Raw genomic sequence first — 15,465 nt, 5'->3', positions numbered from 1 at the left:
CATTTTGTCGTCATTTACTCTCTCTTTACTTGTTTCAACCTTTTAAGAGTTTCCTTCTTCTGTTGAACACACAAAGAAGATATTTTGAATAATGTTGAAAATCTGTAACCCTTGACTTGACCCTGTGACCCATTGTATTTGTTTTTCTTACTATGGAAGATTTTCTTTGTTTTTGTATGAACTATGCTTTTGCAAATAAAAATTTGTTATTTTTATTTCAACTGTCATTTCCTAAAAAATAAGATGACTGTTTTATTTGAAATTCTGAAAAGATCTGATCTTTTACTCACTTTAACTATTACATTGTATTAATGAAATCATATATGAAATCATATATGTGAACTATAAAAAGTGTTTAGTTGCTTTATTTTTAAAAATGCTGAGTAACCTTATTGTCATAAAAGCAACAGGTTTTATTTGACTTTGAGTAATCCATTGTAATTTTTAAGTTTACTTTTTTTTTTTTTTAATTTTGCACATATAGTTAATTTATTTACTAGTTTTAAAGGTGCAGTATGTAAATTTGACATCCAGTGGTTGAGCTAGGTATTGCATTCCTGGATCAAAACACATGCAAGCGCAGGTTGCCAGATTGTGGACCAACAGGAGAGAGTCTGACATTCGCGACTAAAGGCTGATTTAAATAGCGTTCTAAACAAAAGCAATGGCACACAACAGAAACAATTTTGTTCTAACCAACTCCTCAAACTTATATATTAAAAACGGCTTCTAATTTTTGCAGCTGAACAACGGAAAACTGACAATGATCATCTCAGGTAAACCTCATGTGTTTTATTTAGTGTTAAATGCTAATAATGTGAGTCTGAATGCCATTTTACATGACATTTATTGCCACACTACTGAAAGCAGCAGCAGATAGTTCACCTCAGATCTTAATATTAAAATAAACTATTTGAAATTGAAATCAACACATAGTGATTCAGCATGTACATTTAATAATGCTAAAGAGGATTAATATGTATTAATTAGATTATAAACCTTACCATTTCATGAGTAAGTGCATATTCTGTGCTTCTAAATGGCTGTATTTAAATTTCTATCATGTTTCGTTTGGTGCAAACAGCCAAATTGCTAATCACTGTAAATATCGTCACGTAGCGAGTTGTTAGGACACGGGGTTAAAATGTAACCTGCTCACCTAATGTTTACGTTTGTAATATTTATATTATTTGCTAACTAATAACCACCTCATGTGGAACTCTGAATCTGCGTCTCATTTCAGAGTCTGCTACTGTCCACCGGAGGTCGCATTTTAGTCATGATCGCATCCTTTGAGAGCCTTTCTGAATGAATGAATGAAATACTTGGTTTTCCACCAAGACAACCCGGGGTGCTGAAATATAATTGGCTAAAGTGGCTTAGGGCGGGTTAAAAGAACCAAAACAAAGAGAGCGTTCCAGCACAAAAAACACATTTTCAAAGCAGGATATCTGACTTCAGCATTGCTTTTCAGATAAACAAGAGTGTTCACCTAGCATGTTTACTAAAATATCTGCAAATATAGGCTATTACGATATTTTTATGCTTTAGAAGAGTTGAAAACTTACATACAGCACCTTTAAAGCAACTGGTTTACTCACTATTAAAATTAATTTAAGTAATCGCTTAAAAAGCAACGGGTTTACTCAAATTTTAAAGTAAAGTCCCCACTTCTTACAGTGTAAACAATAGTGATAATTGACATGGAAGAAATGCAATCAACATGTTCCTGTTGTGTGTGTGTGTGTGTGTGTGTGTGTGTGTGTACAAATCTGTCAATTTACTTGATATTTGCCAACATTTTTTCATGAGATTCACACACCTGAACTGTAAAGAGCCAAAACTAAAACTAACTCTCGCTCAGACCTCTGGCTCTTGATATGTTCAACAATGGCAGAGCAGGTCAGTATAAAAGCAAACCCAAACAATCCCATCATGCACTGGGTCTGTACTCTACCATCTCTTAGCAAACGATTCCTGAATGTCAGAGATGTAAACTTGAGGAAGCTCTTGAGGAAGAGATGCTGAGTTTTCTTTCCACCAGAGTTACACCAGACGTGACAACTAGCTAGCTAGCTTTTAGCTAATCAACATCACCATACGCTACTAACAAATAAACATCTATGCTAATGAAGTCAGCTGAGCTCCAATGTCTTTTGTTACTCAGAAGTCTAAGTTATTTGTCTGATATGGATGAGCGCAGAGGACTAGAGTACGTTCTCCAACTGGATATCCATGTTAGCTAGCATTTGAGAGAAAATCAACAAACAAACATCTGATAAAGCAATAAATAAAATATCCTAGCATCATACATATTCATAGATATTTATATATGTATACGATTATACAGCCCCGTGAACATATTCTGGCAAAAATAAAAGGCATTAGTGTTAGAATGAATTATTTTGACCTTCGATTTTCCTTCCGTAACGTTCAATAAGTGAAACATCTCTGAAATATTCCAGGGTGAATCTCACCTAAACAAAATCTAGACCGCCACGATCAAATAAAAAGAATAAGAATATATTTACCATAAAGAAATTGAAGCCAGTTTTAGGAACACGTTTTTTTCCACTTTCATTTTAGTGTCAAAGTAGATTCTGAAAAACATTTTGACTGTTTTCAAGCGAAATGCAGTTATCTAATTAGTTACAAATTTTTAATTTAACTGCAACGTGAATGATATATGAGCAATATCACACGAGTAGCAGTGCAATATGGCTGGATATCGGCACTGATGGGAGGCGTGGGTTGGCTCGAGGTTGCAGGCCGAGTGCCTTAGTGTCCCACAAGTGATGGTATACAGTCATATCGTACTGCTACCAGTGTGAAATTGCTTTTATACAACAGTTCGACGGCATAATTGTGTATATAATAAAATCAAACACAAAGTCTAAAAATCCTTTTTTATGAGGAACTACTTTCTTCCGCTATTCATTCACATCTGCAGCTGATGTCAGAACAGCAAAAACCGTTGCTACTTCCCAAATGTCACTTTAGAGCTAATATTTGAATGATTCTCTAGCGTAATGTCTAAAGTGAATACAAAACAGGTGATTTTGCTCACATTTTAAGATTATAAGGCTGAACGACATGAAATGCCATCAATCTACAGAGATTTCCCAGTTATTCTCTCTGTTGCAATCAGGAGATCGCAATAATTAACCCAGGAAAAGCCAAAGCAAAGCAAACACTACCAGATTACTATGGTATAAATACAGCACTACAACATACAAAAGAGATAGATAGACTTAGAATGTCACTTACCTGTTTTTTAATGATTTAATCAGCTGTAGTTAAAAATTACAGAGTTTCTCACCTATAAAGGCTTATTATGCGGTCTCTGTTGCCATCTTGTGGCGGAACATTAACTGTCTTTGCTCTGCTCAGTATGACAGGCTGATGGATGCCGACGTGCTGTATTGCCGAAATTGTAAACATTTAAAATATAAAACTTAGCACTATCCTTCTAAATAAACTGCATAGTTGCAATCTAAACAACTACATTCTCGCCTAAAAAGCCTCAAAAGTACTTTATGTTGTCCAACAGCAGAGATATTTGTCAAATTGTACTGTGGTGAGTTTATTGATCTGCTGTCACTCTATGTGAGCGGAGTAACACACAAAAGTGAAGAGGCTGTACAAGGGTTGTTATTGCAGAATATCGCACGACTATCAGCCAATTAGATTCAAGAACCAGATAGATCTGTTTTATAATTATACAGTTCTTAGAGTAATAGGAATGAATGTGAAAGTTTGGTTATAGTGTCATGAAAATACCAAAAAAATCCTAATATTCTAATAATATAACAACATGATTCATTTTCTTTATGGTAAATATAGTTTCTTATCACATTTTTATTTCCGTGATCAACACATACGTGACATGTTTGTGAGATTCACCCTTTTATTGAAAACACAAAAGTGATGAAGAAGAGCAAAAAAGAGGGGATGACATGATCTAAACTGCATTTTTTTAAGTGTGTGGCTTATTTACCTATGATAATTTTTTTTTTCTATTTATATATTTTGGCTCCCCGTTCCTGCCATGTGACTGGTCGATGTGAGGTGATTGACAGGTCTACACACGAGTGAGGAAGGCCAGATTGAGGCTGCTGGGGATCTGAATGGTTTCCAGGGCAAGGGAGGAGGGGTTAAAGGGGAAGGTCACGGGGTAGATGAGTTTGGTGTCCATCAGAAGCTGAGGCGACTCCTTTCGATCCCGTAAACGCGTCTGGAGGAAGAAAAACTCAGGTTGAAGCATTCACACAAATTCACAAAAAAATATTGACTTGCATATTACAAGTCGTAATATGAAAAAGAGAATTTCTGAAACATACCTGTATTGTTCTGATGAACAACACTGACACTCGCTCTTCAAATGCATTGACAGGTGTGTACAAGTTCAGCACTTTCACAATCTGGGTAGAAAATAAGAGATTATGAGGTTTTTGTAAGTTTGTGTGTGTGTGCGTTTACATTAAAAACATTTAAAGTATTTTGTGTTATTCTAACATGCAAAGTGTTGCACATGGATCATTTTAATCTATTAATATTACCACAGTAAACCAGACATTAGTTCCTAGTTGACTGACAGAAAGGTTGACATTCTTATTAAACTGAACCATATCAGTTTTATTTTCACTAGAACTACACCAGCATTCTACCACTACTCTGCTACCTGTGTGATTCGCAGAATATATTTCTAACAAACTGAAATACTGGGATTTTATCCATTTTATCCATGTAAATTGGCTTTGAGGCAATTTTCATTGTAGTCAATTCAATTAAATTCAAGTTTATTAGTATAGTGCTTTTCACAATAATTACTGTACTGTTTCAAAGCAGCTGTTTCACATGTGCACATTATTGTAATACAATCAAATTCGGAAAAGTTCAGGTTATTATTTACCAAACCATTAAAAGTTACCAATAACTTCAACTAATTAACTGGTAACTAATAGCTCAACAGTTATTATATAAAAACATAGTTAACCTGAAGTTATATAGTATATATAGTATAAAGCGCTCTAGAAATAAAGTTGACTTGGCTATATCAAGAGATTAGACAGTCAGACAGACTTACAAGGACAAAAGATGATAGACAGACAGACAGACAGACAGATCGACAGAAGGAAGATGATAGGCAGAGACAGATAGACAGTCTTACAGAGAGACAGAAGATGAGAGATAGACAGAGAGACAGACAAAATATGACAGACAGACAGACAGAAGATGACAGAAAGATAGACAGATAGACAAATAGATAATGTAGACAGACAGATCAACAGAAGGAAGATGATAGACAGAGACACACAGATAGACAGAGATAGACAGACACACAGACAGACAGACAGACAGACAAAATATGACAGACAGACAGACAGACAGACAGAAGATGACAGAAAGACAGACAGATAGACAAATAGATAATGTAGACAGACAGACCAATCGACCTACCAACAGACAGACAGACAGACAGACAGACAGACAGAAGATGACAGAAAGACAGACAGACAAATAAATAATGCAGACAGACAGACAGATCGACAGACAGACAGACAGAAGATGATAGACAGAGACAAACAGATAGACAGACAGACAGACAGACAGAAGATGACAGACAGATAGACAAATAAATAATGCAGAGACAATGAGACAAACAGATAAACAGACAGACAGATAATGTTGACAAACAGACAGACAGACTGACAGACAGATAGACAGACAAATATACAGATAGACAGACAGACAGACAGACAGACAGATAGACATAGATAGATAGATAGATAGATAGATAGATAGATAGATAGATGATAGATAGATAGATAGATAGATAGATAGATAGATAGATAGATAGATAGATAGATAGATAGATAGATAGATAGATAGATAGATAGATAGATAGATAGATAGATACCTGTGCTGTGGAGAGGGCGTTACACATAGAGCAGATGGCCTCGGCGTCCTCATCAGTTTTCTTCTTCACCTGCAGTAGTTGCGCAGCCTGAATCAACGGCTCCAGTGTTTCTTTAGCGCCGCATGTCATGAGGTTCTTATCCCTCAGCCATTCCTCCAGCTGACTCACGTTATACCTGAACAAACACATTATAATATAGTATAATATAATATAAAATAATATAATATAATATGATATAATTTAATATAATATAATTAATATAATATAATATAATATAATATAATATAATATAATATAATATAATATAATATGATATAATTTAATATAATATAATTAATATAATATAATATAATATAAAATAATATAATATAATATAATATAATATAATATAATATAATATCATATAATATAATAATATAATATAATATAATATAATATATGTACTGTACAAACATTTTAAACTCTGACCTCTGCAGAAACCTCCTGAAAGCGCTCACTTTTAATCAATAATAATGCATCTTTGCAGACTAAAAGTATTAATAAAAAAAATCACAATAAATACTGACCTCAACTGAAAAACATTATTGTTTTTTACAAGCAATAATAATAATATTGGCTGTAAATTTTTGCATCAATACGTAGAGGATTCTTTCAAGAATCGTTTTTTTTTTAGGTTATTACGATGTATTCATCGTCTGATGGCTACTTCAAGCAGGATAAAGACCCATAAAACACTACAATATCTACAATATATATCTACAAGCTTAAATTTCAATTAGATTATTTTACTACATATTAAAATAGCAAATTCCATGATCCATTCGTCTGTCCGTCCGTCTGTCTGTAAGTCTATCTAGCTATACCTTTCACCTATCAGTGATTAATAACCATTTCTGAGTTTTGATTTGGGACCAGAAACCTTTAGAATAATCAGTTCACCAGTATCATGCCATATGAAAAAAGGATACTAGTAGCATAAGCATATAAAACAACAGAACATACTGATGTAAAAATATATGACTTTCCTTTAAGCCATAGGTCTCAAACTGGATTCCTGGAGGGCCGCAGCTCTGCACAGTTTTGCTCCAACCATAAGCAAACACTGCTGATCCAACAAATCAAGATGTTCAAGAATACTAAAGACTATTAAGCAGGTGTGAGTTGGAGGTGGCTGGAGCTAAACTATGCAGAGCTGCGGCCCTGCAAGAATTGAGTTTGAGACCATAAATATATATATAATAATTTTTTTTCTTCATCTGTTCTGCATTTACAGTGTTTAGCGCTGCACTGACCTGATCTGCATGCCCTTGCTCCAGGAGCACATGTCTTTGCGCAGCAGCAGGTTGTTAAGGGTGACAGCGCCGATGATGTAGAACTGCTGCTTGACCACCTGTTTGATGAGCTCGGGGTCCGTGCCGTGGTGACACATGATGGAGTGGAAGGTGTTGAGCTGACGGATGATGGAGTCCAGTGTGTACGTGCCCTCATCAGCAATACTTGACGTCCTCTTGCGGAGACCTGTGGGCTTCACTCCTGACACACCCTGGATTGTTTCATGTTCCAGCATGCCAGAGACTGACGACAGCAACAAAAAGAGGGATTAATACACAAGAAAAGAGATACCGATTTGTAATGCACCAACCTGGATGTTTTCATGGCAGATTCCAACTGCAGTTTTTTTTTTTACAAGCAAATTGATCAATTCCAATAACTCTTTCCCCCCCCTTATTACATGTATTTATGTACATTTATAACCATTTGTATGGTGTAACTGTTCCTGGGTCTGTTGGACCTGCTCCATCAAATATTTTACTAGAATTGCAAGCAATATAAACAGCATTGATGGATAATATTTTCCATTATACACTCACCAGACACATTTTTAAGATCACCTTACTAGTATCAGATTGGACCCCTTTTGCTTTCAAAATGCCTTAATTCTTTGTGGCGTAGATTCAAAAAGATACTGGAAATATTCCTCAGAGACTTTGTTCTATATTCACATAATAGCACATCCCAAAAGTGCTCTACTGGATTACGATCTGGTGACCGTGGAGGCCGTTTAAGTACAGTGAACTCATTGTCATGTTTAAGAAACCAGTCTGAGATGATTCGTGTTTTAGGGGGCTTTATCCTGCTGGAAGTAGCCATCAGGCGATGGGTACACTGTGGTCAAAAAAGGCATGGACATGGTCAGCAACAATACTTAGGTAGGCTGTGGCGTTGACACGATGCTCAATTGGTACTAAAGGGCGCAACGCGTGGCAAGAAAATATCCCCCACACCATTACACCATCACCACCAGCCTGAACTGTTGATACAAGGCAGGATGGATCCATGCTTTCATGCTGTTGACACCAAATTCTGACCCTACCATCAAGACTCATCAGACCAGGCAGTAATTTTCCAATCTTCTATTGTCCAATTTTGGTGAGCCTATGCAAATTGTAGCCTCAGTTTTCCTGTTCTTAGCTGACTGGAGTGGCAACCGGTGTGGTCTTCTGCTGCTGTAGCCCATCCGCCTCAAGGTTCAACGTGTCGTGAGTACAGAGATGTTCTTCTGCATACCTCGGTAGTAATGAATTAGTCAGTAGTTTTCTGACCATTCTCTGTAAACCCTAGAGATGGTTGTGCATGAAAATCCCAGTAGATCAGCAGTTTCTGAAATACTCAGAACAGCCCGTCTGGAACCAACAAACATGCCACGTTCAAAGTCACTTAAATCACCCTTTTTCCCTATTCTAATGCTCAGTTTGAACTGCAGCAGATCACCTTGACAATGTCTACATGCCTAATTGCACTGAGTTGCTGCCATGTGATTGGCTGATTAGAAATTTGCATTAATGAGAAATTGGAGAGGTGTGCCCAATAAAGTGGCCAATGAGTGTATGTACTTTTTGCACTTGATGCATGTATAGCCAAGTGTGTATACTGTTTAAATTTTGATAAAACAACATGAGTTTCACAGACCCAAACACCATATAAAGTTTAAATGAAAATACCACTAGATGATTATAGTTTTACTATGTTTTACTCTGATGGAATTGACACATATCCTGCTCATTTTTCAGACTTTCAGTAAAGAAAACTTTACAATGTAGGTCAATATTTGTAACATTTGTTAAAGTTAATAGAGAATATAGAATAATGGAGAACATCTCATAATGGAGTGCTCAGTTATTCCTTTGTGTCACCTGTGCTGCTTGTAAAAAACACTAAAGCTGCATACTAAATCACATACGTATGCACTATTCTACGCCATTTTGTAGTATAAATAGTGTAGGTAGTGTGTTCACGCTGACAACTCAAAAAATAATAAGTGCACTTTAATTACCTGGATGATGCACTCATTCAACTGGTAAAAAGGAATGATGAGCTGCGTCCCAAATGCCACACTATACACTATGCACTCATGTACTATGTACTTATGCACTTACTCAACAGGATAGTAGATGTATGTAGTGCTGTCTCAAATGGAACACTAATGTTTTTTTACTAGGCGGAAATTCAAACCGTTTCCCTGATGACGTTTGCCAAATCAGTGAAATAAATGACAGAATTATTAAATAATACCTGCCTTGAGTATAACCGCATTCACCATCGGGAGGCGCTATAATCACTCTTGTAGGAGAATTTTGTTTTCACCATCCAAAATAAATAAAGTTATCCAACATGTGCGCCCGATAGCTCCGCCCCTTCCGCTATGTGAGCAAACATGCAGTCGTTGAGTGCGTGAAGTGTCCAACATTCCACACATTATTTTAGCGACTGAATGAGTGCATCATCCGGGTAATTAAAGTGTACTTATTATTTTTAGAGTTTTCAGTGTGAACACACTACTTACACTATTTATACTACAAAATGGCAGAGAATAGTGCATAAGTATGTGATTTGGGACGCAGCTATGGACACTTTACGCACTCAACGACCACATTTTTGCTCATGTAGCGGAAGAAGCGAAGCTATCGGGTGCACATGTTGGATGCCAAAAGCAAAATTCTCCTACGAGAGTGATCATAGCGTCTCCCGATGATGAATGCGGTTATACTCAAGGCAGGTATTATTTAATAGGTTGCTCATTCATTTCACTGATTTGGCAACCGTCAAACTTCATCAGGGAAACGGTTTGAATTTCCGCTTAGTAAAAAAAACATTAGTGCTCCATTTAAAAAGAACACATATATACTATGCTGTTGAGTGTGTAAGTGCATAAGTACATAGTGCATGAGTGCATAGGCGCAGCTTAAGTCTGTTGTAACATCTGTTCTCTGTTCATTCTCAATTTACACACCACATACTTTGTAGTAATGTAAAATAGACTATTGCAACGTGGTCATGTCATTAGCCTATAAACATTTTTTTTGAACATTGCTTGTTATCAAACTATGTCCTAACTGTAACAAGGGGCAATTCAATCATAAGGTAATGTTATAACAGTTATCATACCATTATTTATCAATATGTGTTTTTTTTTTTAATTCCCGGAAGCTATATATAAATTAAAAATGTAAAACAGGAAATATGTTGGGACCGTTGTTATAGTTTACGTCTCTCAAAATGGTCTATATTATCACTAAAATGCATTTTATATGCATGTCCGCAACAGAAATATACTAAAATTAAACAAAACAAAATGGCTGGCTGCCAATCACACGTTCCAATTTATAGCTGTTCAATTGGTGCATCTCTAATACAGATCAACATAAATACAGACCCAGAGGTCTCATGCTCACCGATCATGGGCTGCAGGATGTTTTCCATACACTTGATGAGCTGCTGGTAGATCTGAATGGCCAGATCGCTCAGAACCTGCCGGTACTCTGCCAGGTCAAAGTTAGAGAGACAGTGTTCGTTCTGCTTTGGGCTATTATGCTTCATGAATTGCTAGAGAAATAAGGAGAGCAATGGGTTAATAGTGCCATTTGAACGTTGATTTAATAAGATTTTTCCAATACATTTCCATTAGGTTGAGATGAAAACGCTCAAATTGGTTATCAAAATGACCAATATGACACTTAAATGAATGAGCTATGGACTGAAATCAGATTGGGGAGGATTGGAGACAAGTTACATTTTAAATGTGACCTGTAAGTAAATCAACAGAAGATTATTCTTAAACCCTCATACTGTCGTCAGATTTTTTTTCTAAACATGCATACAATGTATGAGCAGCTCGCATGTGGGCTATGAATCATTTTTGCACTACTTAGTTTGTCCACTAGATGTCAGGATTCAACTTCAATATTTTTTTGTCTTCCAGTTAGAAAAAAAAAAAAAATTGAAAAAAAAAAAAAAACTGCACTACTGAAGACGGAGGATAATCATAGACACGATGAGTTGAAAAGTCCATTTGTGAATGAAATATTACATATCAGCTACTGCACTTTAATCAAGTAAAAGCGAGGATTGAGCTCAGGCAGGTCTTGAGAACTCCCCTGGTTTATGTAGAACCTAAGAGAGATTATAGGGAGATATAAACTGCTGACTGAAAGGCATAAGTAGGAGCTCATCTATGGTGTCAAATTGGTTTAGTCAATTCACTTATGTCACGTCTTTGGAGTGTTGGAGGAAACCGCAGAACCCAGGGAAAACCCATGTGAGCACATGTAAACTCCTCACAGAAACACAGACTGGCCTAGTAAGGACTTGAACCAGTGACGTTCTTGCTGTAAGACAACAGTGCTAACCACTGAGCCACCATGCCTCCCTATCAAGGGAAAGGGAGGAGGAATAGGGTGGAAGATAACTAAGGTAGGAAACTCTGGTCATTTATAGTGTGTTAGGATTCATCTGATTGGTAAATCATGTGGTCAGCTAACACAGGACCAGCTGAGGTCAATCATAAACATGTGATCTACTAGAAATTAGTTTATGAATAAACTTCACATATTCTTGTGTTGGTGTGTGATTTCTCACCTCATCACCACTGTACTGTTTTAGGCAGTGCAGAAAACGACATGTGTTGGCCAACCAGAAGGAAACAGTCTCAAAGTCATCACCTCGTTTCTGTGGAGTTATGGGAAAGGGAAACAACAATTCTTAATTATTTACTCTTAACAGTGATTATGCTTTTATAATACAAATTTACAGTTTGTAAATTTTGTAAGTTGCAACATTATAAACATGAATTGCGTGAGTGATTCGAGACCTTGAGGATCTTCTTGATGCTGTTGATGACGGAGGTGAGTAGAGATCGCACTTTCTGGTCATCGTTGATGTAGTCAGCATGGCGCAGACACATGAAGAGGATGTATGCGGGCAGACCTGGTATCAGATTCACTGCAACACCACGAGGCTTCAGCTCTGGCAAAATTACAGATGGAGCGGTCAGCGATAGTCCTCTTTTTTTACTTTTATTAAGGCATTTTAGAATGGGGATAAGAATTGATGGATACATGGTTTTAAAATGGGTGAGTGAGTATTCGCTGAGGTCAACTAATAATATTATCAAGATTTTTACACCAAATTACATCTTATTTTTGAAGCAATTTGACTATGTTTTGTGCTGGTTTTGACCCCTCATCAGAACTCTCTGTTTGAATAGCCGTGGCAGATAGCTGCAGACTCAAACGTTAACGCCCACTGACTTGATTGGCTAACAGATTTGCATATTAACAGGGCTGAACAGGCAGTGAAGTAAAAGTTGGTGTTGCTTTTCTGTGGAGGCGGGGCTTATTCCACCCTATTACATCATAGAACAGAACATTTCATTTCTTGTCATTTTGGCAGACTGCCCTCAATATAAGCTGTTTTTAGAATACCAACAAAGTTTAGAGCTTTGAAAATTACAGGTTTTCATAGTACTGTGACCTCTTTTATATCCAAAGATCAAGGTAATTTTGGTTTCTCAGTTCATGACCCCTTTAAAATCATAACACACCAAACTGGAAGTGAAGAGCAATCAGCTGTGAGTAAAACGTTATGCTCGACACACAATAGAAAGCATACTGGCAGTGAACTGTCTATATCAGCATAGTGGCCTATATTTGTAATTTAAAAGAGAAACTACTGTACTGTATTTTTTGATTTTTCAGAAGAGCACTTGCATTTTTAGCAATACATAAGGTTTCATTGGACACAAGCCCTTACTTAATTATTACTTTGATTAAAACAAGCAGAGGGCCCAGAATATTACTGTAGTTACCACTAACAATCATTGCCTTTTCAGGAACCAGACACGTTCTGTACACATCTATTGCTAATTTAGGAAATTTGCTTCTGTATTTAAATGCGGTTGTCACTGTTGAACCTGCGACTCCTTACAGATTGTATGATGTCTTAATAGATTTCTTTATTAGTTTTGTAATTGTTGGTGTACAGTATGTATCTTACCAAGTATGATATTTTTGACCAGTTTGAGTTCATCCTCTTTCTTGTATTCCAGCATGCCCTGGAAATCTTTCTCTCTGCGTGGAATGTTCACCGGATGAACGGGCTCGTCAGCCGTTTGTCCGGGAGACACGTCCATCTGCCCCCCTAAAATACATAGACAAACAAACACATCAACAAAAGTTAAAGTTTGTGCCCATCTAAAATACAAACTCATGCGTGCCAAAAAATATATAGATAAACCTCCACATAAACAAAACTTAAGACTTGTGTCGGCCTAAAATACATAGACATTTTCATAAACTAAAGTTTAAGGTTTGTGACTGCCAAAAACATATAGACAAACATCCACATAAACAAAAGTTAAGATTTGTGATTCCCTAAAATACTAAACAAACATCCACATAAACAAATGCTGACTAATGTCTGCCTAAAATACATAGACAAACATTCATATTAACAAAAGTTGACTCATGCATGCCTAAAATACAGACAAACATCCACATAAACTAAATTCAAGACTTGTACCTGCCAAAAATATATAGACAAACTTCCACATTAGCAAAAATTAAGACTTTGTGATTGCCTAAAATAAATAATATATCATCCACATAAAGACAAGTTTAGACTCGTCCACACCTTAAATATATAAACAAACATCCACATAATCAAACGCTGACTTATGTCTGCCTAAACAACAGACAAACATCCACATAATTTAACACTGACTGATGTCTGTCTAAAATATATAGACAAACATTCATATTAACAAAAGTTGACTCGTGCACACCTTAAATATATAAACAAATCCACATAATCAAAAAATGATAGCTGTCTGCCTAAAAAACATAGACAAACATTCAAATTAACACAGAGTTAAGACTTGTGCCTGCATAAAAAATTCCAATAATATTGATTAAAGTAAATGATTTAACTATATTTATATGTATTTTTATATTCTGGGTAAGGCATAAAAAAAAAAAGTTCAACCACTTAAATATTGTCGGGCCGACATCCCTCATAATCTTGACAAATAGCCAAAACTGTCTGCCAGCAAATGTAGATTTGTACAATGGTACATCTCTTTCTACGCTGATCCACCATTAGCGCTTACAGCCTGCATGTGCGCCTGCTTGTGTGCCGTGCATTCATGTGCACACAAGAAAATCCCAGTCACGGTAAAACAAATGCCTTTTAAAATCCTGAACCAATATTGGAGTTACTTTTGCATGCTGGAGGAATGACGACACCATGGCTGAAGTATTTCTTTTATGTGTAGTATGTGTATGTGGCTATTTTTAGTTTCATATGGGACCTTTTACAGCATCGATAATGTCGATTTTTATTTTGTTTAACAACAAAACATAAGTCAATTTCGCAATTCCGCCTAGCCTGCTTTACTGAGGTCAAGTTGGTTTTACATTGGTTCATTTTTGAACAATGACAGCCTGTGATGTTCTCCTGTTGTTTACCACTACTCTTAATATTCGCTCTGAAATAGCATGTAAGTAACCACTAACTACATTTCTAACTGGCGAATGATATGAACTAGTGGGTTGTCTGCTGTCATGCACGCGCTCGTGTTTCAGGATGCGTGACTTTGGACAGCAGGGGAGGGACTGTGTTTCAAAGGTATTATGCTAACCGGTTAGCATTTTGGCAGATCACCTACTGCACCTTTAAAAGAAATAAACATCTACATAAACGTCTGCCTAAAAAACATAGACAAAACTTCACATAAACAAAAGTTGACTGATGTCTGCCTAAAATACATAAACATCCACATAAACAGAAGCTAAGACTCGTGCCTGCCTAAATTACCTAGGTAAATATCCACATAAACAAAAGTAAAACTCATGGCTGCCTTAAATAAATATAAAAACATTCACATAAACAAAGGTCAAGACAGAGTATATTAAATGTAAATTTGATCATTCTCATACATTACAGGTCATTCTTAGACAGAGTTATGACACGTACCTTCCAGATCATTGATCTTCTTAGCAAAAACTTTGAGCTGTTTCTTCAGCTTACGAACGGTCTTGTCCTGTTTCTCCAACTGCTCCATAAGATCCTGTCACAACACAGACACATATCATCATCAGATCATGCTAGCAGCGCAACTAGAGTTTCTTTGGCAGGAGTTGGAAAATAGGGTTTATTTTAGTTAATCGGGACAAAGCAGGTCAAACTGCAACAATCTGAAGATATCAGCT

The 15,465-nt window shown here is 36.4% G+C and overlaps 1 protein-coding gene and 1 long non-coding RNA gene across 20 annotated transcripts in view; one reads left to right on the top strand and one right to left on the bottom strand.

Moving 5' to 3' along the window:
- Nucleotides 1–15,465, top strand: part of LOC147839797 (uncharacterized) — a 516,604-nt gene that overhangs the window by 335,761 nt on the left and 165,378 nt on the right. The gene's annotated exons all lie outside the window — the stretch shown is intronic.
- myo5aa (myosin VAa) overlaps nt 3,890–15,465 on the bottom strand; it is a 164,030-nt gene continuing 152,454 nt past the window's right edge. For 16 of the 19 annotated variants that reach the window (XR_015515196.1, XR_015515194.1, XR_015515198.1 and 13 more), the window contains 9 exons: nt 15,230–15,323; nt 13,253–13,396; nt 12,069–12,223; nt 11,837–11,926; nt 10,654–10,804; nt 7,213–7,495; nt 5,921–6,095; nt 4,341–4,421; nt 3,890–4,234 (listed from right to left, as the gene is read on the bottom strand). Coding sequence is in view for 13 of the 19 variants with exons in the window: in XM_087293353.1 (XP_087149479.1) it covers nt 4,082–4,234; nt 4,341–4,421; nt 5,921–6,095; nt 7,213–7,495; nt 10,654–10,804; nt 11,837–11,926; nt 12,069–12,223; nt 13,253–13,396; nt 15,230–15,323 (1,326 nt within the window). In the remaining 6 variants the exon portion in view is untranslated. Of the gene's footprint in view, nt 4,235–4,340; nt 4,422–5,920; nt 6,096–7,212; nt 7,496–10,653; nt 10,805–11,836; nt 11,927–12,068; nt 12,224–13,252; nt 13,397–15,229; nt 15,324–15,465 lie in introns of those variants that run through there. The other 3 variants (XR_015515197.1, XR_015515195.1, XR_015515199.1) reach the window with 1 other exon arrangement.

Source organism: Danio rerio, chromosome 18 (assembly GCF_052040795.2).
Source record: "Danio rerio strain M-AB ecotype USA chromosome 18, GRCz13ab, whole genome shotgun sequence".
Classification (NCBI taxonomy): domain Eukaryota; kingdom Metazoa; phylum Chordata; class Actinopteri; order Cypriniformes; family Danionidae; genus Danio; species Danio rerio.
Note: the sequence above shows the minus strand (reverse complement) of the source record. Positions and strands in the feature narration are given on the sequence as shown.